The sequence below is a fragment of the Spermophilus citellus genome (genome assembly GCF_964194105.1).
Source record: "Spermophilus citellus genome assembly, chromosome: 15".
Classification (NCBI taxonomy): domain Eukaryota; kingdom Metazoa; phylum Chordata; class Mammalia; order Rodentia; family Sciuridae; genus Spermophilus; species Spermophilus citellus.
Window position 1 is genome coordinate 45,785,658 of NC_138195.1, and position 25,636 is coordinate 45,811,293.

The following is a 25,636-nucleotide window of genomic DNA, read 5'->3' on the forward strand; positions in this document are numbered from 1 at the left end:
AGCAAGAGACAGACTCAGATCCTAGCAAGAGCAGGAAGTTTCAAGTAGCTCCCAGTCAAAGGAGTAGCCACCTCTGGTGAACAGAGGGCTGATGTGACTGAGCAGGGGACCAGAGGCAGGAGGCGGGAGCACAGGGCAGGGGTGGTCAGGGCAAGGGGCTTGGGGGGTCTGGAACAGCGCGACACCTCAAAGATCAGAACTGTGCTGCAGAATGAGAAGCACTTTATGGGGCTAAGTGGAGTTTCGTTATTTCCCCCAAGAGAAGGCTCAGAAGATGTCGGTTCCAGGGTGGAGTAGAGGGGTGGACAGGGCGAGGCTCTTCCACGGAGTCCGTCCGACAGACCCTCAGCAGATGCAGGGAGACGCTGGGGAGAGCAGGGGGCCCTCCCCACACTCCCAGGCCACCAGGATGGCCCCCAGGTTCACACACACACACGCCCACGCACGTATACACACACACACATACACACACACACACACACACACACACACACACTGCACTCTCCATGCACCCAAGGGCGCCAGAGGCCCGGTCTGGGTAAGAGATTCTCTACCAAAGGCATAAGGGATTGGTTTCCGCAGGGAGAACTGGGCTACTTAGGAGATACAACAGTGAACACACAAACAAGAAACCACAGGGCGGCTTCTCCTCTGGGTAAGATGGCCTTCCACCTGCTCAGGAGATTCGGGGAACGGTGAGGTGTGGCCTGGGGCCTAGCGGCCCCCTCTCTGTCCCCACTGACAGACTTTTTACTATTCTTTCACACTACAGGGCTTCAAAACAGAACTCAGAGGAGCCCCTTCACTAGGGCAGCCCCTGGGGGCCCTCAGGGGGCAGAAGGAACCCCCAGGGGCTGAGAGGAATGGGGCTGGGGGTGGCCAATGAGGCTCAAGGAGAGGAGTGATCACGACCTCAATAGGTGGCAACTTCCAGCCACTTTTTCGCAGGGTCCAGGGAAAAGTCTCTCCACTGGTTCGGGCAGGAGGGGAGCATTGAGGTGGGGTCAGGAAGGTGGGCACACACCTCTGCTCTGGGTCTTCAGGCTCCCTAGAATGGACAAGAGGGACCCCAGCATGGGAGACGGAGGCGAAAGCAGCATCCCTGCCAGACTGTGCCAGTGGGGAGCCAGGTAGGGCTGGATGGCATGGCCATAGCCAGTCTCCAGACCAGCAAGCACCCAGCCACAGCCGCATTCGGCCCACGGGGCGCCAGCGGGGCTGTTCTGGGGTCTGGCATCCAGCCGTTCCTCTCCTCTCTGAGGCCCTGCCCAGGACATGCAGATCCCTCAGCTGACCGCCCACTCCTGTCCCTCCTCACCCCTCCCTGTGCCTCACCCTCTGCCCCAGCTCCTCCTCAGCCCCCTTTGGTCACTCTGGCTTGGGTTAGGGGAGTTTCTCCAGTGCTTGAGAGCTTGGCAGAGGGACAGGGCTTGCTGTGGCCAGTGTCCTGGCCCATCATCTGAGGCCGGTTTCACATCAAATCTGCCCAACGTTGGGAGGACCTCCAGCCCACAGAAAGCAGCCTGCCCTCCCTCCCCCCTTAGGCCCAGAAGTGGGAGGGAGAAGGGTAGGCAGGGGCAGGAGGGGGCAGGGCTGGCTGAGCAGGGTGGGAACCCCAGAGTGTTGGGTGGGGACAGGGACGGGCATTTCAGTCCATTGATTTTGGTGTGTGGTTGTGTATGTGTGAGTGTATTTTAAAACCAACGACAAATGGAAAGAAAGCTACAGGGCAGCTGAAGGGACCTTTGGGGTCAAGGACATGTTGGTCAGCGCATGCCACACGCACGCACACACACACGCATTCACCCATCCCAGCCACACATGCCTCACACGTATCATGCACTCACACTTCGAGGCCTCCCCACTCGAGCCAGGGTCCTTCCAACTGGTTTCTGGATCCACTTGCTAAGCTGCCCACTGCTGTCCAGGTCCCTGGTGGCCCGTCTCCCTGGCCGTCGGCACCCTGGCCCGCCATGGCTCCCAAGGGCCATCTACCAGATGTAGCCTCCGTCGTCCGCCTCGCCCACCTCGCCCTCCTCCTCCTCGGCCTCCTCGCCTGCTTCTTCCGTCTCCTTCTCCTCCTCGTCCTCCCAGCCGACACCACTCCCAAAGTCCCCTGAGAAACCCACGATGTCATCTGTGAAAGCACAAGCCAAGCTGGATCAGGACCCCGCTGGCCTCCCCTCTGCCCCCTCAGCCCTCCCAGCGCAGGTCCTCAGCAGCCCAGCGGCGGTGCAGCCCTTACCGCAGTCGGGGCTCCCGTGCGTGCGGGTGCCGGTCAGCTCAAGCCCCAGCTGGTCCACACACCAGCAGTCGCCGCTGTTCTGGTCGCACTGCATCTTCCGGTAGTAGCCATCCTCGTCACAGCTCGGGATGAAGATGCCTGAGTGGGACAGGACCCCCAGAGTCAAAGCAGGGGTCCAAGGCTACCACTCTTCCCCCGGAGCCTTAAGCATGCCCCACAGCCTGGCCAGCACAGCACTGCCCACTCAGCAAACCCAGGTGTCCAAGGCTAGTTTCTCCCAGCTCCACTGAGAGGAAACAAGAAAACCCACTTCAGGCAGGAGCAATGGTGTATACCTGTAAACCCAGCAGCTCAGGAGGCTGAGGCAGGAGGATCATAGACTCAAAGCCAACCTCAGGAACTTAGTGAGGCCCTAACCAACTCAGTGAGACTCTGTCTCTAAATAAAATATAAAAAGGGCTGGGGATTTGGCTCAGTGGTTAAGAGCCCCTGGGTTCAATGTCCAGTACCAAAAAAAAAAAAAAAAGAAAACCCACTTCCCTAAGTGACCTGCTAGGGCCTCTGTGATGGCTCCTTGGCCCATGTCTTCCAGGACGGCCAGTTTGCTCTCATTATGCCCTGTGTCCTGGATCCCACCGCCTGGCTGTCCCTGATCAGGAAAGCCCGGGCTTCTCCTCCCAGCCCTTCCCAAGGGGACCTGCCTTCAGGGCCCATGCACTGGTCCTGAACTGCTGCATTTCTGTCCATTTTCCAGACCTGTTTTGAGACGACTCTGCCCACTTGGTTGGGGGAGAAGACACAGGGGTAATACCAGGTACCTTGGGGTGGGTGCCCCAGGCCCAGGGGGTCTGCTGGGGAATAGGAGAGAAAGGACTGCTTCCGGCAGACACGAGCCCACCCCAGCCCCTGAAGGCCCCCCGGCTTCCAGCCATTGTAGCATCTAGGGGTGCTTCCAGGTTGGATGCTAAGTATGCTGGTCTCCTCAGCCAGTCACATGTCCGAGTTGCTCTCAAGGAGCCACAAGGCTCCGTGTGACTTGCCTCTTGAACCTCTGTCCCTTTGACTATCAAATTCTAATCACATGGTCCTTTTTTTTCTGTTTTCCAAGAATTCACAGCTCAGTCCCGTCCTCAACTCTGCACTTGTCTGGCTCATTCTCCTCCCTCAGCTCTCCCTGTAACTCCAGCTCCCCAGAGAGGCCCCTGCTGACCCCTCAGGCTAACTCATGTCCCCCTGTGCCCTCCCTCAGCAGTGTGCACAGGTCAGTCAGCACCTCTGTCCTTCTGTGGGATTTTGTGTGTTAGACTGTACCAAGGCCTTACGGGCCAGGGACCTCGTCTGTCTTGCCCAACAGTTCTGACTGAAGCTGGGTGTCTTGCTCTCTCCCCCCCAGGGTGTGTGCAGAATGTGAGCAAGCATCTCCCCCTCTCCACATTCACCCATCAAGCTTTACACACGCACTTGCTGAAGTGAACAGAATGGAGGATTCTAGGGTCCTTCTGTCTCTCAACCTCCAGCCCCAGCACAGGTAGCCATAAAATGATGCTGAAAACACACTTACCAAGGGGCAGAAGGGGAGGCCCTGGCCCACCACGTAAACAGAAACAGGAAGGTGTCTCCCTCTGTGACCTGGGCCAGAGCCTCATCCAGGCTCAGATCCCACCCTAAGGTGGGCCAGCAGTGGGGGATGGGGGGGTGCTGCAGCCTCCAAACCACAGGGGAATCCAGAGCAGCCTCACTGCCCCTCCTGCGCCCCCTGCCCGACCCTCACCTGGTTTCTTCTTGGCAGCCTCCTGGATCTGGATACGCTCCAGTTCCGCCAGGCAGGGGGGCTCTGTGGGGGAGAAGCAGCCTCTAAGGGGTTGTCCCATTGTGCTGACGGGACACAATGAGCCTCCAAGGCCTAGAGACCCCAGCAGGGGCTCTGCAAGATGAAAGGCAGGCTCAGACATGGGGCCACCCCAGGGTGGAGGTGGGGTACACTGAGACCTTGATGGTTCCCTAATCAGGACAGGGGCTCTGAGGAGGAGAACCCCCAGTCTCTAATTGGAGGAGGCCACCCCGGCTGTGGGATGGGTCTAGGGTTCTCAGAGGGTGTTGGTATCCATGGGATAAGTCAAAAGGATTCAAAAGAGAAGGTGGGGTGATCCTGGCGACACCCTATGGGGAGACCCCCAGGAAAACCTAAGACTGGAGGAATGTGAGAAAGAACATGCAGGCCCGAGAGTAATTGGTGGTCAACCTCTGCTTTGGGGACCTAGGGACGTCACCAGCTCTCCAAGCTGCCTGAGAGTCAATGAAAACAGTGCCAGCCTCCTTCCTGGGAGGCTCCCAGAGAGCGACCGGGCCACTCACTCTCCCTCCAGAAGCAGAAGCACCACTCGGCAGTGGATACCCGGCCGTCCTTGTAGGTGTCGCAGGAATTGAAGAAAGGGCGGATGCAGACCTCATACTTGTCCAGGTTGATAGCGGCCAGCTCAGTCTGGTCCAGGAAGAGGTCAGCACTGGTGTCCAACTTGGAGAACATCCAGCCAATAGAGTCCTTGCAGCTGGCCCCTAGGCTTTTGTCCAGCCCTGGAGAGAAGACGATTCAGATGCGCCCAGGGCACCTGTCCGTCCAGCTGCCTCTTCCTCAACCCCAGCCTTCAGTTCAGGGTGAGGGCAGCCCAGAGTCTAACCATGCGGTTGAGAAACTCAAGAGTGGCCAAAGGTCCTACCTCTATTGCTGCACAGGTCTGTACCTAAGCCACTCAAAATCCTGTTGTAAAAACACTTGAAAAAAATTGTATTCAAAGAATTTTGAAATTCTTTGAACTCAGGGCCCAGCACATGCAAGGCAAGTGCTCTCCCACTGGGCTACATCCCTCACGCCTAGAAAAAAATAATGTTTTTGCTTCCCTTGGCTGCCCACCCATGTTCACAGTCCTTCCTATTAGCTAGCTATTTGCTTCCTGCTGTAGTTGAAGCTGACCTCCCCTTCTATGGGGGTTAAGTTTTGGGGGGAGCCGCATTGCAGGGCTCGTCGATCCCTCCCTGTCCCTCCCTCCCTCCCCCCCGCCCCGCCGCAGGCAGGGCCACCAGCTCCAGTACCAATGGCCGGGCTGGCTGCTCCTCTGGCCGAGCCATTCTGCTTGGAGTTCTCATGAAGGAGCTGGAACCAGTCCCGCAGCCGATCCCCCAGGTCAGCCAGGTCCTGACCCGTGCAGGTCTCTGTAGGTGGCAGAACAGAAAAGGGTGGGGGCAGCAGGCTTGATCTCCGCTTGGGATCCTGCCCCATCGTAGGCCAAGAGGCCGGGCAAGACCAGGGTGGGGAAGGGGAGGTGGAAATGAGGAGCCCCCTGTCCCAGCCTCACCACAGCCGTCTCCCCCATCCCCACTCTCCTTCCTAGCAATAAGAGTAAGGTGCAGGCTCCCTGTGCTGAGTCCCCCTCCACCCACCTTCGCACTCCCAGGGGAGAGGCGTGAGGGCTGAGGCCCAGGCCTTCTGCTTTGTCCACCTGGGCCGTTGACCCCCGCTCCCAGGTCCTCCAGGCTTTTCCTTATTTTTGTCTCTTCTCTTTCCCATTTTGCAACCCGGCCGGCCGCCCACCCCAGCCTGGCTGAGGCCCTGACCTCTGGTTACCTGACTTGCCTTCGGTGGTGGAGGTGGCAGCCTGCTCCGTGGGGCAGGGACAGGGGCCCTCGCATCTCACGGCCAGCTGCTTGCTGCTCAGGCAGGCCTGCTGCTCCAGCTTACACTGCACGAGAAGGGCCAGCTGGGTCATGGGGCAGCTGGGGCAGCCTCGGGCCTCCTACCACAGTGGCCACAGCTGCTCCCCCTGGAAGGCCCTCCGTGCCCCTCTGCAGACCGTGGCAGAGACGGCAAGGAAGGGTATCCGAGGGAACAGCCCAGCTTTGGGAAGCTGCCAGGAAGCCCGGCTGCCCCCTCTGAGGCTCTGCCTTCCCTGGGCCCACCTCCGGATCCAGTACTCACCCCATGCCCCTCTTGGCTGCCTAGTGCCCACCCGTGCTCTTGTGCCCAGCCTCCTCCTTGTCACAGTCCCTGGGCCCCAGGGTGGGCCCTCCATAGTCATGCTCTTCACACAGCCACCCCTCAGCCCTCCTGGGTACAAACAGCCGCCATCTCTTGACATCTACCCACCCCCCAGCCTCCAGCCGGGGTCTGGGAGAGGCTCCTCCGTTCTTTGCTAGTAAAGTCTCTTTCCCTGGCTGCACTGGTTTCTCCCCATGGGGTGACCACCACTGTGAAGTGGGCCCTGTGTAGCATTTCACAACTTTATCTCCCTCAGTCCCTTCAGCCCTGCCAGGAAGGATCAGATTTCTCCTGCTCAGCAAAAAACATCCAGGCACAGGGAGGCTCCGTGACATGCCCAGGGCCATGGGGCCGGGAGGGAAGCCAGACCTGCTCAAGACCTCTGCCTCCCTACTGGACAGGGTGACCCTGGACCACAGCCTGCTCTGCCCTCTGACATGGGACATGAGCTCTCGTCCTTCTCTTCCTCCTCCTCCTCCATCTCTCTGCCCCTTTGGCGCTCTCTGGCCTCCTGCTCATTCTCTGTCCCCCACTCCCACCCTTCTGGGGGACCTCCTCTCTTCAAGGAACCCCGATCTTCACCACAGCTGGTGACTCTTAAATCTGCATCTCACTGCAAAAGGGCTCCCCAGGCCCAGAACCAAAGCCTAGCCAATAGTGCGCTTGCCCAGAGCTCAGCAGTCCCAGCTTCCTGTTGCTAGTGGAAGCGTCCATCGTTAGCGCCCGTATTTCCTTGGTTCTCTGAAGTTTATACAATGCTTTCAAAATATCATCTCATTTAGTCCTCACAAAAATCCCATAAGGTGTTCCTCCAGGTACGGTTCTTCCCCTCAGTGTCTTCTCATGGAGGAGTACTTCCTGCTGCCCAGAGGGCTCCCTGCTGCTGGGAACCCATGGCCTCTGTGTGGAAATGGCCCCCTCTTCACCCCTGCACCTGGTCAGCAGAGCGACTTCCTCTGGGGAACTTCTGGGAGGCCCTTCCTCACTCCACTTACAGTTACTTGCCCATGTGTCTCTTCCAGGCCCCTCCCACTCCTGCACCTGTCCAAGGCCGAGGACAGGCTCTGGCTCCAACCCTCAGGTCATCTCAGCCAGGGTTGCAGAGGTCCCTCCTGTTCCCTGCAGGATGGCTGCCCTGGATGCACTAGCTGGACCTTCAGGCCCCCATCAGCCCTGGGAACCCCTTGGGAGGCCCCAGCTGGTTGTCCCCTTGGCTCTCGGTGGCTTCAGGTGCACCCCACCCCCACCGACTTGGGTGCAGGACTTCTCACCACTGAGCTGTAAGTGTGGCCATCGGAGCCACAGACAGAGGCGAGCTGGGCCATGTGGCAGGGCTTGCAGATGGAGTCTTTGTTTCCATGGAGTTTCAGGGTGGGCTGCTTGATCCTGCAGGAGAAGGAGGAAGGATACGGGAAAGAGAAGATGCAGGGGTAGGAGAAGGTTCAGGAGAACTACGTCAACAAGAGGCCACCTCCCTACCCTGCCACCCTCTGCTATCACCCCCAGCCAGGCCCTCCTCAAGCTCATGAGGGTGGGCCCTGGTGGGTGGGCCATGGATCGCAGCTTGCTCTTTCCCAGGGGTTCCTGAGCGGGGCCTTCAGGTAGCAAGGCCAGGGCTGACTGGCTGCAAGAGGGAATTTAATTTCATGTGAGGGTCAGACCAAATCAGAGGTGGCAAACCAGGGGCCCACAGGCCACAGCAGGCCCACAGCTCATCCTGTCTGGCCTCCAGGGTGATGGCAGTTGCTTTTCACTGAGTTATTCACCAACATTTGCAAAATGGGAGAGTTCACATAAAACCCTGGATTCCTGGCCTTTCTGAGACACGAGGGACATGTGGCAGACCCTGTCCTGCGATCCCACGTAGCTGGAATAGATCAGCTGGAATAGAAGCTGCCCGCTTCCCACTGGGCCTGGGCCTGCGCCTGCCAGAGAGGCCCCTCACCAACCCTCTCCATGTCAGGCCCCTCGGGCATCTAAGATCACAACCCTCAAGTCTTGTCTTCCATGACCCAGGAGAGAGGTGAGGGAAATGGGACCTTTTCCAGGGGTCCGGAGTTAGGCAGGGTCTGGTCCTTGGACTGGAGCTAAGGCTCTTCAAATGCCCCTTCCCCCTTCCTCCAACTTAAGCCTCAGAAGCTACAACCTTAACTATTTCATGAAGCCCTGCATGTCAGAGTGGGAAGGAACGTCATTATCTGGTCTAACCTATTTGTCTTAGAGATAGGGATACCCCAGCCCAGAGAGGAGCTATGACTTTCCCTAAGTACCACAGCATTTGGTAACTGTTCTCCCAAGGTATGGCTTCCTCTTGCTGTCTCTCTCAGATGACTCACTTCATGGAAATCCAGCCGCCATGTTGTGGGGAGACTCAACTATCCAGGGGGTAGGGTCAGGTGAGGAACTCAGGCCTCTGACCCACAACCATAGAGGAACTTGGAAGTGGGTCCTCCAGTGCCCTCCAGCAGTGTGACTGTAACCTGTGACTGACCCTGAGCCAGAACCATCTCAGGATTCCTGACACTCAGAAACTGTGAGAGAGAGCATGCGTTGTTTGTTTTTGTTTTGTGGCAACAGACAGCTGATACACAAGGAGTGGTCACCTGAGCAAGTGTCTCGAGGGCTCCCCTCCTGCCCCTCACCTGTGCTCCAGCTTCTTGCGACTGATGCACATGGCCCTCTGGTAGCCCTGGGCGATGCACACCTTGTGGCGACTGCACTTGACCTTCTGGCAGGGGTCCTTGGTGGTGTCCAGGGCTGCAGGGACACAAGGTCGGGACACTGATCACCTAGGAGGACTTAGGAGCCCCCAGCCCTACTTCTAAGCTGGGAGGCCCCTCCCTTCTGCAGCCTTTCATAACCAGAGCTCCTGAGTGCCAAAGTCCCACCCTGGCTGGTCAGGAAGCCCCCCAGACCAAGACCAGGACTTGCCCTCGGATCCCACAGCTTCTCAAAATGTCAGTCCCCATGGAGGACAGGCATGTGTTACCTTCATCTCCTTGCTGGTTGTCCTCCCAGCTCTTGATGTAGTCGTCCTAGAGGACAGAGAAAGGAGAGGAGAGGAGGGCTAAGATTCCCATCCAGAGCTGAGCTCAGTGACCACCACACTCACAGCTCCGGGCATCCACATGCAGATTGCTGCCATCATGGTGGTCCCAGATGACCCTGTCCACCCAGGCTCTCCCAGCTGCCTCCCCTATGCCTCTGTCCCCCCAAACCCACATCCAGGCTCCTTTTCAGCCTCTCCTGTAAGGGTCTCACTCTCCCAGCCCAGACTGGATGTTGGCAGAGGAGCCGTTGGGGGAGGGTAGCCAGGGGAATGGAGTGTGGAGAGGCCACACGCCGGGGCCCAGGCAGGACTCACCTCCACCTCCTGGAGCCAGGACACCGCAGCAGGCCACAGTGATGAGCAGGAGGAGAAAGAGAGACAGACGGGGACTTCAGTGTGAGGCCTACCCTGAGGCCACAAGGTCCCAGGGTACCCCTGGCCTTGTGTGCCCCTGGGTGCTGGGCTATGTCCTTGGACAATGTCCTTGTCCCTAGGGACTCCAACTGGGAGTCAGTTTTCCTACATCGTCACCATGGACAACTTGGGCTGACCCTAGGAGCAGAAGGGTGAGGCCCATGGATTTGAGAGGGTGACAACTGACCCCAAGCCCAGACCAGTACAGATGTCTGAAGAGTCCATACTGCCCTGGGTCAGTGACTCTCATGTCTGTGCCCTGGTGGCCCAGAAAGGGCACACTCTTTCTTCTGCTAGGGTCCCTTCTTTAGCAGGTCCCCTGCTGACACCTACCTACCCTGTGAGTGGGGTGGGAAGACGCCCCACCCCCACCCCCACCCCCACCCCAGGTTCAGGGGACTCTTTCTCACTCAAGGTCCCTTCCTTCTCCGCAGAGCTCAGGCGGCACCTTGAACCAAGGGGGTGGCCACGCCAGTGACGACAGCTTCCCTATTTATCATGGTCCCACTTCAAGTCATCAGTCAGAGGAACCTGAAAAGGGCATCTGAGGTCACCTCGTCCAGCCCACTTTGTGTGCAGGAGAGACCAGGAGATGACCTGACATCTGCCCGGGGGTGGTCATGTGTGTACTCGGGCCGGTGGGAAGGCCAGGGAGCCCGCACGCCTCCTCATCCTGAGTCCCACCCCATCCCTGTCAGAGACGTGCAGTGGAGGGGACAGAGGCCATACTGCAGGGTTGGGGTGGGTAGGGACCAGACACTGAGCTGTCACACCCGAGAGGAGCCGGCATGGGCTCTGGCACCAGAGGGAACCTGGGAGCCCGCAGGGGTTTTGGAAGCCCAAGGGCTCCAGCTTCCCGAGCACCCCCTGGAAGCCGGCGAGCATCACGTGTGGGCCCAGGTACACACATGCACGTCCACGGGCATGGGTCATGTGTGCACAGGCATGTGTATTTACACGTCTTCATTTGCGTGAACGCACGCATAAGCCACAAGTACACAGCCCGTGAAAAGAAGGGCACTGAGGCGGCCCGCCCAGTGCCAGATGGTTTCTATCCAGAAATGAACTTCTGTGAGCAGCCTCCAGTTTTCACACCCGGGAGCCCAGCCCTCCCTCGGGCTCAGCCTTCCTGCCTCTTCCACAGTAAGGGGAGGGCGGTGGGGGAGGGGGAGGGCCAGGGAGCCACTGAGTGACCTCTCCCTGAGGGTCCACGCGCTCTCTGTGTTTCTCCCTGTCTCTCTCCTCTGACTCACCTTTGCCTTCCCCCTGCCCCTTTACTTTGCCTGCCCCGGCCCCCCAACATGACCAAGCAGCAAGTGTCCTGTGGCCCTAGGGCCTCGAAGCAGGCAGGAGGAAGACCCAGGAGGGGCTTCCTGGGCACCCCTGTGGGCTCAATTACCCAGGGCTTGAGCTGAGCCCCGAGAAGCCCCTGGCAAGCTTCCATGGCAGTAGGCACAATGTCCCCCATTGGCTCAGGTCACAGAGCCAGTTCAGGCCCAGCCTTTCTTGTAAGGGAGCACCACAGGGTGAAGGGGTCCTCTTCATCTGGTGCCCACCCCACTCCAGACTGGAAACAGAGGCCGTCCATGGCCAAGTGGCTGAGGCCCGAGTTTATGAGAATGGGAAGTTAAGGATTGCAAGGCAGGCACAGTGGATCACAGCTGCTTGTGATCGCAGCTGCGTGGGAGGCTGAGGCAGGAGGGTATCCGTTGGAGGCCAGCCTCAGCAACTTACAGAGATCCTGTCTCAAAATAAAAGGGCTGTGGAAGTATCTCAGAGATAGATGGCTTGTGGGTCCAATCCCCAATGTTGAAAAGTAGACTCCATCAAGTTGGGGTCCCTCTATCTGCTCCCATCCTCCTATGGGAAGGAGGAGGGGATGAGGTTATAAAGAAGACAGGGAAAATGGCTGGGCCTGGGAGGCAGGTGTGTCGGCTCCCTTCAACCACCAAGGTGTGTGCCCCTAAGTCACCTGCCCCAAAACTAAAGGAAGGGATGGGCCTTTGGCTCCTCCAGTGCCTGGGGCCCAGCTGAGGGCCTTGGAGCCTGCCAGCGTAGCCTTGCCTCCTTCAACCCCAGTCAGGGCACGGGCAGAATCTGAGACTCAGTTCAAAGTGGGTTCTCAAAGGTCAAGACCAAGGATTTCTGATTAGAAATTCAGGGGACAGCGAGGCTGGAATAGGACCTCTAAGACACCAGCAGCTCTGCCAGGAGCGGTGACATACACCTATAATCCCTGCAGCTCGTGGGGCGGAGGCAGGAGGATGGAAGGTTTGGGATCAGCCTGGGCAAGGCAGCAAAACCCTGTCCCCAAATAAAAAGGGCTGGGGATGCAGTTTGGTGGTGGAGCACCTCTGGGTTCAATCCTCAGTGCTGAGAAAGAGACAGAAAGAGGTGAGGGCAGGAAGGGGGAGAGAAGGGAGAGAGAGGGAGGGAGTAGGGGAAAGGGAGAGAAAGGAAAGAGAGAAGGAGGGAGGAGGGACCCAGCAGACCACCATGCCTCTAGCTGCCAGCCGGGACTCCCCCTGGTCCAGCTTGCAGGGTGGCCTCTTGCACACAGCCCTGTCCTCATGTCCAGCTAAGCCCTTTGCTCCACTGAGGCAGGGGCCTGGAGGGAGGCCGGGGAGTTCTGAATCCCGGGACCCCCACTCCCAGGGCAGTAGAAGCGGCTGGTCGGAGGGCTGAGGAGAGGAGGCTCTGGGTCCCGGCTGCCCCTTGCCAGCCGAGCCCCAGGCCTGCAGGAGCTCAGCACCTACCTCCTGGCCCTGCCCTGAGACTAAAGCAGATGGTGCCTGGAGTCCAGGAAGCACCCACAAATCAAAGTGCTATGACAGCAACAGAGACCACAGATTCAGGTGGGGAAAAGAGAAGAAAGATGAGGGGCCCCTGAAAAGTGGGGAAAGAGAGGCCACCAGGGGAGAGCAGAGACCAGAGGGAGTCACTCCCTGCAGAGGTCCTGCAGGGAGGGGTGATGAGGACGTCCTGTGGGCCACACAGGAGTGGCCAATCTGGGACAAAGCCAAGGGACACTCTGAGGGGTCCCCTGAGGTCAGGTGGGGCCGGCTCTTTCTATAAGCTGAGAAAGAGGTGTTTGTTGGCAAGTGTGAATGGTGCCTTTCGGTGCAGCAGTGTCTATTTATGGCACCCAAATGGGCTCATTAGCAGTTGTGAGAAATGGTTCAATAAAGCTGAGTGCACAGCCGTGTAGCCTCTAGTCTCAGCCCCTCGGGAGGCTGAGCAGAAGGATCACAAGTTCAAGGCCAGCCTGGGTCATTTAGTGAACCCTGTCTCAAAATAAAAAGGACTAGGCATGTAGCTCCATGGAAGAGCACCCTGGATGGAGCTCGAAGTACTACAAAAAGAGAAAAGAAAGAAAAGAAGTGGTCTAATGAGGCCTCAGGTCTTCTCAGGAGCAGGAGGCTGAGCATTTCTCTAGCTCTGCTGCCCATCTGCCCTCACCTGACAGAAAAGGATTTGAAAGAATCCCTCCACAGTCCTCTGGGGAAAGGGTCAGACCAGAGGGGAAATGGACCAAGATCCATCCGGGGAGCCTGTCCATTTCACTGGTGAGTACAGCCACCTAGGACCACAGAGCAGACAGGTGGAAAAAACTTCTGGAATGTATAAGTGCATGCTGCTTTTTATCAAATGGTGCTTTTAAAGTAATTCCTCTCCAAGCATTTTGCATCACTATCATAAAAAATCAGAAACGGAGGCACAGAGAGGCAAAGAAACCAGTCAGGGGTCACAGAGAGGTGAAGCGCCAAGCTGAGCTAGGTCTCCCCGTCCCCATGCCACCTGTGTGTACCAGGAGCAGTGCGAGCACTGAGGGCATGGTGCAGAGGACTGTGCACCAGAGTCTGCTCCATCCTGATCTGTTGACCTGGGCAGGCCACTTACCCACACAGGCTTAGTTTCCTCCCCTGGACCAGGTGGGCCTTAGGAAAAACTGTCCCTTAGAATCATAGAAGGAGCTTTTTCAACTTTCCAGTGTCCAAGGGCCACCTGAGACCCTGGATGGTCACGGGTGGACTGGCTCTGATCAAGCTTCCATGCTTGTTCCAAGTAGGCAGAGTAAGGCCCCTCCCTGGCCAGTGCCCAAGTCCACCCCCCACCCCCCGCAGCCAGCTAGGCATCTTGCGCCTGATACTTTGCCTGTGTGCTCTGGCTTCTTCACCTCTAAGGGGGTCTCAGGGGTGAAAAGAGCAGCCCAGCGGTTCTTCCTTCCAATGGTGCCTCTCTTGGAACAAATACTTCCCGGGCAGAGGGACGGCCAAATCCCTGGAATCCAGTCTCCTGATTCCAATCAGGTCTCTTCCTTTGTAGCAAGTCACAGCACCCTCCCCAAGCTGAACACTGCCCAGCCCTTTCTTCCCAAGGCCCCCCCACTGCTCCTAGCTCTCTGCTACCTCTCTCCAGCCCTGGCCCACCTGAAGGCAGCACTTGAGTTACTGCAGCGCCCCCTGCTGGCCTCAGTTGGATGGGCGCATGCTACGTCCACACCACTACAGCCCCACTACAGAGGTGATTCTAGAATGCAGTTTTGATCATGTGTCCCCTTCACTGAATAGACGGTTTGTTCTCATTTGGGAGGGAAGGGAGAATGAAATGGGTAGGTGAAGAAGACTAGGGGCTGGGGCTTTAGCTCAGTGGCAGAGCACTTTCCTCTCATGCAGGAGGCCCTGGGTTCCATCCTCAGCACCACATAAAAAATAAATGAAGATGATTGTTACTTTGTATATAACCAGAGATATGAAAAAGTGTGCTCTATATGTGTAGTATAAATTGTAATTCATTCTTCTGTCATATATAACAAATTAGAATAAAAGATTTTAAAAAAAGATTAGTATCAAAATGATTGACAGTCTGCAGGGCAGGAGCACAGCACATTTTGACATCTTTCTGCTTTTTCCCAAGTTTCCAAGATTTCTACCATGAATTTCTTTATAATGAAGGGAAAAAATATAATAAATGTTAGATTCAAAAGCCCTTCCCTGGTTTCCTGTTACCTACAGAAGAAGCCCCATCTTTTCACATGTTCCTGGCTACCTGGGTCCCATGTCCATGCACAGGATGTTTCCGCAGGGGAATGTGTGTTCACACCCAGCCCCGGAACTTCAAGTCAACTAACAAAACCCAGCTGGGGCATCATCTTCCCTAACCCCACCTACCTCTAGTTATCCTCTGGCTGATTGTGACTTGAAGAAGTCTGCTCTTCCTCTAGTGACCACTGGAAATGTCACTTGGGTTTGATCTCACCTAATTTAGGTGCCAATTCCTTTTTGTTTTCCATAGAATTTATAATTGCCTCCTTGTTTCATTTGTCTAGTTTGCTATATACTTGCCACTAATTCAATGCCACTCTTCCAGTTGGGTATATATATCAGTATGTTCAGTTTCATTTGACTTGTTTATTCTTCAAAGAAACCCTAAGAGAGACTTAACATTATTATTCCCATTTCTCGATTGACAAAATTAACCTCAGAGAGGTTAAGTGACCTGTGAAGGATTACACAGCAATTGCACAGTAGAATAATACTGGCACCCAGAACTCTGACTCCAGAATCCATGGCCCTAAGCAGCACTCTATAAATGTTAGCTGATGAAGAACATCTCAGTCCAGGGATGGAACTAGGAAGCCCGATCCCAACCCATGGGAGACTTTTCCTACCACATCAGCTCTGTTTTAGCACCAAGATAAGGAGTCCACAGCCAGCAGAGGAGGGACTGGATGTGGAGGGGGAGGACACCCGGGGCCTCCCTTCCCCAGGTTCTTTCCAGAAATCCCTTCACCCGCCCCTGGTTCAGCTGGTTTGGAGCTAACCCATCTCCTGCTTTGATCTCTGCAGCTCGGCTCAGTTGCCATGGAGACGAGCCCACTGCGCCAAGCTGGAGGAGAGATGGGGAGTGCGCAGGCCTAGCGGGCTTAGGGGGCGCATGCTGGGTGTTTCTGAGGCTGTTTACTTCCTGTCATTTTAATTAGCACCCAAATCACCCGCTCACTTCGCAGCTTGAATTAACCCAGTCTCTTCCAGGCTGCCCATCTGCTGGGGGAGGGGACATGCAACAGACCAAGCAAAGAAAGAACCGCTCCCCCAGACCTTGGCTTACACTCCCGCAAACCGCCACCTGCCCTTGTGTGGAGGAGACTCCAGCCCCCAGCAGGGAGTCAGGTGCTGATTCCCACTCCTGGCAGTGCCACAGACTGCCAGGAAGAGTCACGTGGCCTGGGCGGACTCCTCTTCCTTGCCCATAAAATGGGGATGGTCCCTTGCCATCCTCTTGGCACAGCAAGACACCCAGGTGGAGGGACATGTCTGAGACAGCATTCTCAAACTCTGCACTTCAAAGACATAAACCAGGGCCACTGACCCCTTGTCTCACATGGTGAGAGCTGAGGAGCAGGGGAGGGCAAGAGGCCCTGGAGGGTCTCAGGGTCACCAGGGGCCTCAAATATAGACTCTGCCATTGTCTTCCAGAGCACATCGACAGAACTGAAAGAAGTTCCTTGGAGATTTCAATAAACCACACTTTTGCTAACCCCATTATGGCATTTCTTCATTTTCTTTAATAGATCAAGAATCTCTAAATGTGGAAGTGGGCTTCACCCGACACCTGAGAGCCTGTGATGGAGCCCCGGGTGGAGGAAACGTGTGCTCCAGCCTCCTCCTGCCCTTCTCTGGAAACAACCACAAAGGAACAGAGAGGGACCCAGAAAGGAGCTGGAGGAGTGAAGTGGGGGCCGGCGGAGCTTCTCAACTGAGGCATCCCATCTCAGGCCACAGAAGGCCCCTTGAGGAGACAGTGCGCCTTGTGTGGGGGAAGAGGCGGCTGGGCAGGCTGGGAAGAGGCAGTCACTAAATACCTGCTCCTCTCCTGGAAGGGGCGGCCCAGGGTGTGCATGAGGCTGGACAAACAGAAGGAGACTGGCATCTGGGAGACTCCTGCCTCCCACCTCTTCTCCCCTCAGAGGAATTTCCTTGGAGGGCAAAAATGTGCTTATCAGCACTCCCTGCATGCCAGGAGCCTGGCCTGGGCTCAGGTATGCCCACGCCAACACCCACCGGACGCCAGGGCCTGACCTCCCTGCAACTCCAGTGGCACTACCCCAACCTTTGGTTTCTGCTTCTGGTGGCCCCTGCAGACTATGAAGTTTAGAGGAGTTGAAGCGACGGCACACGCCTGTCATCCCAGAAGCTCGGGATGCTGAGGCAGGAGGATCACAAGTTCAAATCCAGCCTCAGCAACTTAGCAAGGCTCTAAGCAACTCAGGGAGACCCTGTCTCTAAATAAAATATTTTAAAAGGATGGGGAAGCGGCTCAGTGGTTAAGCACCCAGGGTTCAATCCCTGGTACGGGGTGGGTGGGGGAAGGACAGAGAACAAGGAGCGAGATGCAAAAGGGCCTAGGTTCTGTTCTGAGCACCTCGGGCCTCGGTTTCCTTTCTGGCACATGGGGGAGGGTCAGGATTTCAATCCCAGAGATCCCGGAGGAAGACTGCAGAGACGTGAGCTGAGGAAACAGGGGCACGATGTAGTGGAAGAACATGAGGCCACGAGAGGAGACAGTGTCCAAGCTCCTTCCTAGGGCCTCCTTGTTCGTGGGTTAAGATGTGGGGGTGAGTGCTGAGGGCTGCTGAGGCTCCCCAGTTCTTCCAAGCTGAGAGCTTTGAGTGGAAAACGTGCTTGAACAACTTCACCCTCTTCCCATCCTCTGACCCGTGCCAGGGAACCAGGAGTCAGGGAAGGGCCAGGAGTTTGTACCCAAGCAGAGGTGAGCCACTGGCCAGGCCGAGCCTGCCTTGGTGCTGAGACAGCCTCAACCTCTCTGTGGGTACTGGGGATACAGCAGGATGCCTTGTCCTGGGGACAATGTTCTCCCTCAGGGCAGCAGGGTGCTCACCCCCCACAGGTCAGAGGGGTGGCTGCCGGGCTCTGTGGGAACTCTAAGGTGGGGGGCACTGTGAGCTGTCCCATGAAACTGGGGACAGCTGTCACAGGCACAGGGGCCTGAAGGAGAGGCTGGGGGACAATTTCCCTCCCGCCTTCATTCCAACCTGTCCTACAAATGAATCACTGGAAGGCAGGGTCCAGTTTCTAGAAGTGTCTCAACTTTCTGGGGACCAGAAAGAAGATCCCCCAAATAATCATCCTCCCTTTACCCTCACTGCCCGAACCACAGGGCTGCTCCCCAGAGAGGAGGGGGAACTTCTGGGGACGGCGGAAAGGAAGCCCTCTGCCTCTCACATTCTAGGAGCACTGTGGGCACAAACATCCGGGGACGCTCTGGGGACAGGTGGGAAGGCACACCATGAAGTCTATTCTCAGACCCACCCTCAGGGGCTTAGGACAGGAGAGAAGTGACAAACACACACTGCAAACACCAGCAGGAGGACTCCTGAGATCCAGTGCCCCGAGGCGGCATCTCCAGTGCCAAATCAGCTGGTGGCCAGTAAGTGCTGTGGACCCCAGGAGGGGCTGGACCTGCAACTGACAGGGTGCTTAGGGGTCAGAGCTGCCCCACCTCAAGAGCCACAGCGGGGCTCCCCTCTGCTCGCCAAGGCTGGACGGGCTGTGTCTGAAGTCTACCTAGGCCGAGGCCTGGGCATTCATCGTCCCTGTCCCCGGGTCTAACCAGACCCATGCAGCTCGGTTCTGGACTCAGTGTTGCCGGCACCGGCCCAGGTTCATACAGAACTCCACGCCCCTGTAGGATGGTCCTGGGGCCTCCCGGTGGTGATTAGGGTGAGTGGAGGTCATGAAGACAGAGCCCCCGTGATGGATCAGTGTCCCTACACGAAAAGAGACCAGAGCTTCTTCTCTCTGCCACCATGAGGACCTGGTAAAAAGACTCCATGAACCATAAGGTGGCCCTCAGCCGCCACTGAATGTGACAATGTCTTGATCTTGAACTTCCCTGCCTCCGGAATGATAAGAAAGATATTTCTGTCATTTCAGGCACCCCTTCTGTGACACACTGTTACAGCCGGCCCAAAGTGACTGAGATGGCTGGTAGGCTCATCCGGCCGGAGTTTGCCCTGAGATACCAGAAGGCCCCATTTCTCAGATGTCCCAGTCTGTCGTCAAGGCACAGCTGACCCCAACCTAGTCACAGATCCTTTCTTAAAGAAAATCTCTTCCTTGAATCCAAAGACTTACAGCCCAGCTTGTAGTGGTGACAGGTAGGACATTTCTTCAGGTGGAGGGACTCTGGACAGGCCCTTGTGCCATCTTCACAGAATCACAGATGGCTGAGGACTCTGTGGATCATTTTCTTAAGCCTGCCATTACACCAATGAGAAAAATTAAGGCCCAGAGAGGCAGAGTGCCTGTCAAAAGGTCACACAGCTGGTCTGTCCTCTCACTAGAAAGAGGAACAGTGCACTGCCCCTGGGACTTGGGGCTTGGGGTAGGACAGACCTCTCCTGCACCTCAGTCAGCTTCTGACCTCCTGGAGAATGGGATGGTGTCAGTGTTCTACCTTCTTCAGACACCTGGAAGACCAGGGGGCACACAGCACACAACAGCCCCTCCAGGCAGCGGCTCTCCCTCCCCTCCCAGGCTCCATGTCCCACTGGGCCTTCAAGAGTGTCTCATTATGCCTGGAGATGCCACTCCTCCAGGGGGAGAGGACTTAGAAACCAAGGGGAGGCCAGGGAAGGACCCACCCCCCATCCCTAAGCCCTACTGCAGAATCCCTTCTGACCCAGTTTTGGGTTCTTTTTGCACACCCACACTCCCCACAAACATCTGTGCAGCTCCTCCCGACACTTGTATGGGTTCAGGTGTGGGGGGGTCAGAGGGATGGAGGGGAACTCTCCAGGAGCCCCTGTGTGACTCATATTCCCCATGGGCCTACTTCATGCTCAGAAAAACAGGAAAGTCAGCCTGGTGTGGTCATGCACACCTGTAATCCCAGCTGCTCTGGAGGCTGAGGCAGGAGGATCACAAGTTTGAGGTCAGACTGGACAAACTCAGTGAGACCCTGTCTCAGAATTTAAAAGAAGAGCTGGGGATGTAGCACAGCTACAGGATCACACAAATAAATAAAAGGGGGCTGGGGGTGTTGTGTTGCTCAGTGATAGAGCGCCCCTGGGTTCAATCCCCAGCACCCCAAAACAAACAAAACAGGAGAATCATGCAGCTGGCAGATAATAACACCCCTGAGTCAATGCCCAGGGTCACAGTGAAGTCCCTGACATGCGGGAGGCGCTCAGATCTGCCATGAATGAGGGAGTTAGCGAACATGAATGTCCTTTGCATGGAGACTGGGGCCTAGTGTAGGCCAGTTCCAGAAAATACAATGATCCACCTGGTGGTTTCTCTGTGGGGAAGGGTATTTCCTGAAACGGATGCATTCTTTCACTATGGAACCATGAAACTCAGAAGGGTGATGTGACAGGCCTGGCATCCTGAACCCAAGCCAGGCTATCCCAGCACACTGCACCCTGCATCCTGCTGAGTGGACAGCTGCCTTTGGGCTGTTGCTAGGCCTGGTAGGGACCCGCCAGTGATGGGCTGCAAGAGACAGGGGGCTTTGGTCCACCTTCCAAGGAGGTCTGCTCCTGCCCCGGGCATCCTGATAGGACATGAGGCTTTGCTCTTCAGGGTGGACCCTTCCTTCTCATAGTCACTAAGGATTAGTCCCAGTGTATCCTGAAAAGCAAAGCTGAAATAGATGACCTGGGTTCAAATCCCAGGTCCTCCACTTCCTAGCTATTTGTCCCTTGGATAAATTATCAATTTTTCTGGGTCTCAATTTCCTCTCCCATAACATGTGTAGACTATAAAGGAACAATAACCATCCCACAGGAGACAACGAATATACAGAGCCCATGGCAGGGACAGCAAGATGCGATGCTCATTGCAGTTGGCAATGGGACATGTATTAACTGTGTGCCTCTGGTGCCAAGCACTATGCCAGACACTTGCAAATAAATTAAAATTTTATGGAAGTGGAGTACAAGGTAGAGAAGAGCCAGGGAGAAAGAGAACAGTCAGTTCTTCCTCACCAAGCTCCGGGGAGCCTGCCCTGCAGATGCTGTGTAATGGGCCATCTCTTCTCGCGTGTTCACCTCATCTATGTCCTGCGTGTTTTGTTCCAAAGACTTGCGGTAAAGTCCCACCCAATTTTGCAGGGAGTGAATTTGGAGATAAGAGCACTAGAGAGCAGGGCTTGGAAAAGTTCAAGACTGCTCAGGGCAGGGCACAGCCAGATTTGTGGCCTGGGAGCCTCCCCATCTCCTTGAACATGAATGTCCTCCTCCCTGGCAGCAGGATGCTGGGCATTAGATGTGCCCACTGGAGGGGAGGATTACTCAGCTGGCAAATCCTGCCTCCCCTATAATCCTAGAGCTCAAAGAAAGAATGCTAAACTGAACACCTCCTACCAGCTCCAACCAAGACCAAATTGGAGCCACTCCCAAGCGTTCTTCCTCTTCTCTGTTCTCCTGACCCCTTCGATCATACACTCAGTTCTCAACACCATTTATAAAGATATTTCCCTCACCCACCATCGATTCCCTCAACCCTATTCCTTGAGAAATCGGATCCTCCTCCTGCTTGCCTCCTTCCCACCTGGGCAAACTAGAAGACCTTGAGCCATTGTGTGATGGGTTCAAGCTCAACCTGGCAACCCCATAGGGATTCAAAAGAAATTCCTTTCTTTCCTGTGGGGAGAGAGCTGCCTGCTGAAAATGTGTATAAAGATTGATGCTACTGTGCCCTGCTGGAAGACCTTTAGCTGAAAGGATGGGAGGCAGAATCTTTACTGGCAAAGGAAGGATAAGAAGTGTTTGTAGCGCTGGCAGAGTTCCTGTTTACAGTCTGTGCACTGCACAACTCCAGGGGGCACCATTCACACTGTGGCACCACTAGAGTTATGCAATGCCCTGGCTCTGGGCTAGCAGCCTCCTTCTTGCCTTTCTGCAGAAGCTGCCAACAGACCCCCATGGCTAGGCCCTCCTACCCAGTCTTTGTCCTACTTCTCTCCTGACCCTGTCCTTCTGCAGCCAGGGCTACCTTTAATGGGGTTTTGGAGGAAATCAGCCCTACTAAAGCCGGAGCCCCCCCACCCCCTCCATCAACATATGCCCCAAAGCTTTCCATATGGGGGTAGTACCTGCAGAATTTCAAATGGGGTGCCTTTCCTCTGATGAGCATGGGAGGAAGGGGAAATGGTTGGCACCCATACAGGGAGACAGGTGGGCAACCCTGTGCTGGGGAGGGGGGGGGTCAAGCAGTCCGTCATTTATTCTCACCCACTGGCTACTGGAAGCAGGTGGAGAAAGGGAAGTAGAAAGAATCTTATTTTTTAACCTTCACTGTTCTGATTAAGCATTTCTTTTCCCTCTGACCTTCACTAGTCCCATTTCGGCAGATCAAACAGCCAGCAGTCCCAGGGAGGCTGAGACCAGTGACACATGGATTCCGGATGGGCCAGCCTGCTGCCGCCCCCTCACTGCTGGGCCCCAGGGCTGCTGCCCAGGCAGCCGCAGGAGACTGCGGCTAATCTGGGCTGGGCCAGCAGGTGCCTGGAGAAGGTTTTGCTGGGGCTCTAGACTCCAGGGCTGGACCAACCCTGGGTGGGCAAACACTGGGGACCAGCACCTCAGCCTTGAAACCTGGCTGCCTGTGGTTCCTCCTTTCCTTTGTGAATTACAACCCGCCGGTCTGACTTTGGGGAGTAACAGTCACTTGTCTCAGGATAACAAAAAGATCCGTATCTCTGCCTTTTCCCATCATGTGGCTGGAGAGAAAATGCATGGTGCATGTTTTTAAAAAATTTCTAAGGAACTTGTGGATGCACGCAGTTTAGGAGAAAATGAGGAAGATCAGGTGTGGCCTGTGTTGTACTAAGTGGCTCTGAAGATAGAATCTAGGCAATCCCGAGAAGTAAAAATGGGGAATAGAGGTCCTAGAAGAGGCTCTCTAGGGTCCGGGCGTCAGCTAGCGCCTGGTCACCGGACCCGCTGCATCTCCTCGGGCGCATCCGGCCCATCCCCCACCTTGCCCCCCACGGTTCTCGGGAGCCGGCCACACCCTCCTTCTCTCACCCCTGCCCACCGCACCCCGCCAGGCCGGAGGCAGGCGCGGCCCCTCTGGGAATGCCGCCTCCGGTTTCCCCTCGATCTACAGGTGCCGGTAAACAAAGTGCTGCAGCGACACCGACTAGTCCGCAGCCGCCTCCCGCCTCCCCGCCCCCCACCCCGCAAAGTTCGGCTCAAGGTTAAGCCGGGGTTTGGGCGGGCGTCCGCCAGGGCCCCTAGACCCAGCTTCTGGACTCTCCCCTCTGCTTCTCAGGTCCCCGGCCACAGACTCTTCCCTCGGGTTGGGAGCCCTCCCCCTGCCCTGGGTGGCCCCCCGCCCCCAGGTTGATCCAGGAAAATGAGCCTCGGTCGGTAAGAGTGCCTCTCCGCTTGGGGACCCCAGAATCGGTTCTGGCAGCCACCCGGAGGTAGCCTCGGACATTTTCACGGCTGTCACCTGCCCTCCATTACGGACACACCTTTTACCATCTCACCTTAAGAGGGTTGCTTGGACCCCCCAACTCAAGGCCACGGTCCCTGCCCCTTCTGTCCCCCTCCCACAAAGCCCAAGGTGGGAACAGTGGGCACCCACGCTGTAAGGCGCTACCTTCCCGCCAGCCCCACCCAGACCTGTGCCTTCTGCAGTGCCCTGTATGTGGGGCCCGCCGCACCCACCGGGCTGGGGTAGGCCCGGGGACGGCTCACAGGACGGAGAGGCGGTCGGGCCCACACGCAGCCGGGGCCCCAGTCCACACACCCCACACCCCATCTCCACGCCCGGCCTGCGGGGAGACCCCGTCTCGAGCGCGCGCACCCGGAGCGTCTCCTGGCCTGGGACTTGCTCTAGTGGGTGCGAGACTGGGGGTCCCAAGGCCGCTGCCCGCGGGGACCCGGGAGGGGGCCCGGGCTGGGACTTTCTGGGTGCTGTTTACTCTCGCTGTAATTAGCCCGCGGGGCTGCGGGAGCCTCGGGCTCCGACGCGCAGAGACCGCTCCTGCGCTTTCCGCGCGGGGGTCTCCACTCCGAAGCTCGCTCCCCAGACCTGATCCCGAGCCCTCGGCCCGCGGCGCCCGGCGGACTTACGTCTCGGAAGCGGTTCCAGTGCTTGATCTTGCCGCTGTACTGAGAGATGGACGACAGCCATTGCTCGTCCTCCATGAAATTGCCGGGGGTCTCGCCCTCCTTGAGCCCTTTGGCGTCGCCTTCTGCCAGGGCGGCTGCGGCGAGCAGCAGCAGCGGCAGAGCCAGTCGCCCGCAGCTCGGGGCGCGCATCGTGGTCTGGGTTGGTCCTGGGGGGTCTTGACTTTTGCAGGATTTAAACGTCCTTCCCTCCACCCCGTTGTTGGCGAAGGAAATGCTGCTGTCCTCAGCCCTCCTCCTGCGGTCTGACTCTGGTGACTGACGGAGGGTGGGTCGCGGCTGAAATGTGACCTGGTTAGAAGATGCACTTGTCTGAAAAAGCCCAGCACCGGACGCGAAGGGAGAGAGAATCAGAGAGGCTGCGCCAGCAGGGGCCGTGTCTGTAACTGTAGCATCGGCATCACATTTGACATCATCATACCTGGCTTGGGGAAAAAAAAAAAAAAAGGAGGGGGTAGATTTCAAAGCGAGCGCAGGATCAGAGCGCCCATCGCCAGCCAGCCGCAGAGCAGCCCAAGCGCTCAGGGAGTTGCAGACCAAGGAAGCAGAACCCCGAAATGACCCTGCAGTCTCCCCAAGGGTGGAGAGAAGGGCCCCGGGATCTCCCCAGGGAAGATGGGGTTGGGGAAAAGACGCAAAACTCTCCGGTTACAAACCCAGCCAGGCTCAGGTGTCTAAAAGGGAATTTGGCCACAGACTGTTTTTCCTACCCCTGCCTCCCACCCGGAGGGACCTGCGCCACAGCCCTGACAGCTGGCTTCCTGCGAGTTATGGCTCTACCGTAATGGGTGGCTTCCTTAAGACAAAAGCCATATAACAACTGGCTGCCTCAGAACTATTGCTGCCTAACCCCTCCTGCTCTTTTCAAGGCAAGGCCTGGGCACTGAATTGCTGGTGAAACAGGGGCAGATGTCCTCCTCCCCAAGCAGCTGTGTAGGGTCTGTTACCCTTTTGTTAGCTCTTCTTAGGGCAACCCTAAAAGGCAAATGTCTGGTCATTTCATCTGCCTTGAGGCTGCAAATCTGGAAAAGGCACATTTGCTTGTGGTTTTGACTTTTCTTCACTGTAATAAGCCAATAGGGAAGGAGATAAGATGGGGGTGGCTGGTTGTGTTGGAGGTGTTTAGGGTTTTTTTGTTAAAACTGTGACCCTCCTCATTGCTCATAGAAATGTGCTCACATACCAGCTGGGAAGGCCGGAGGCTGGGCAGAGTCCCAGGATCAGAGCAGAAATGAAGGTAAGGTTTACATTAACAATGAATTGCAGAGGAAACAGATAATCGGACAGGACAAAAAATATTGAACTTTTGGGACCCAAGCCCTGGATTGTGTTTTCATAAAAGACTTGGCTGCTGTGATCTTAAAAAATCAAAGGCAATGAAAAACACGATTTTAATCAGAAGGAAAAAACAGGTTACAAGGTTTATAGTCACTCAGAGTCCTGCCTGTTTGGGAACTTTTAATGTTTCAGTGGTTGGGGTTGGGGTTCCCTTGGGGAAAAAGAAAACAATAGCTCCCTTTCCGTGTATTCTTGTTTCCTTTGCAAGTGGATCTAGTGGTGGAGTTGCAGCAGGTCCTGGCCACCCATGTCTTCATCTCACAATAGATGGGTGGCTGTTGTGCTGTGTAGTAGAATAATATAGCTTATTTTCACACAGCCTTGGAGGAGGTAGGAGAATCCCATTTTCTTTTTGTTTTTTTTTTTTTTTTAAAGAGAGAGTGAGAGAGG

General features: G+C 56.4%; 1 protein-coding gene across 2 annotated transcripts; it reads right to left on the reverse strand.

Annotated features, from left to right (window-relative positions):
* Positions 1-205: 205 nt before the first annotated feature.
* Positions 206-24,666, reverse strand: SPOCK2 (SPARC (osteonectin), cwcv and kazal like domains proteoglycan 2). Of its 2 annotated transcripts, none has more exons than XM_081268545.1 (10): positions 23,852-24,666; positions 9,268-9,313; positions 8,921-9,035; positions 7,550-7,664; positions 5,877-5,982; positions 5,336-5,455; positions 4,601-4,819; positions 4,017-4,079; positions 2,246-2,383; positions 206-2,137 (listed from the first exon to the last, which is right to left on the reverse strand). In XM_081268545.1, exons 1-10 carry the CDS (start codon positions 24,038-24,040, stop codon positions 1,992-1,994), a joined length of 1,257 nt encoding a protein of 418 aa, XP_081124671.1. In that variant the 5' UTR covers positions 24,041-24,666; the 3' UTR covers positions 206-1,991. The 2 variants fall into 2 exon arrangements, with proteins under 2 accessions (XP_081124671.1, XP_081124670.1); XM_081268544.1 differs by having other exon boundaries at positions 5,868-5,982; positions 23,852-24,664.
* Between the last annotated feature and the right edge of the window lie 970 nt (positions 24,667-25,636).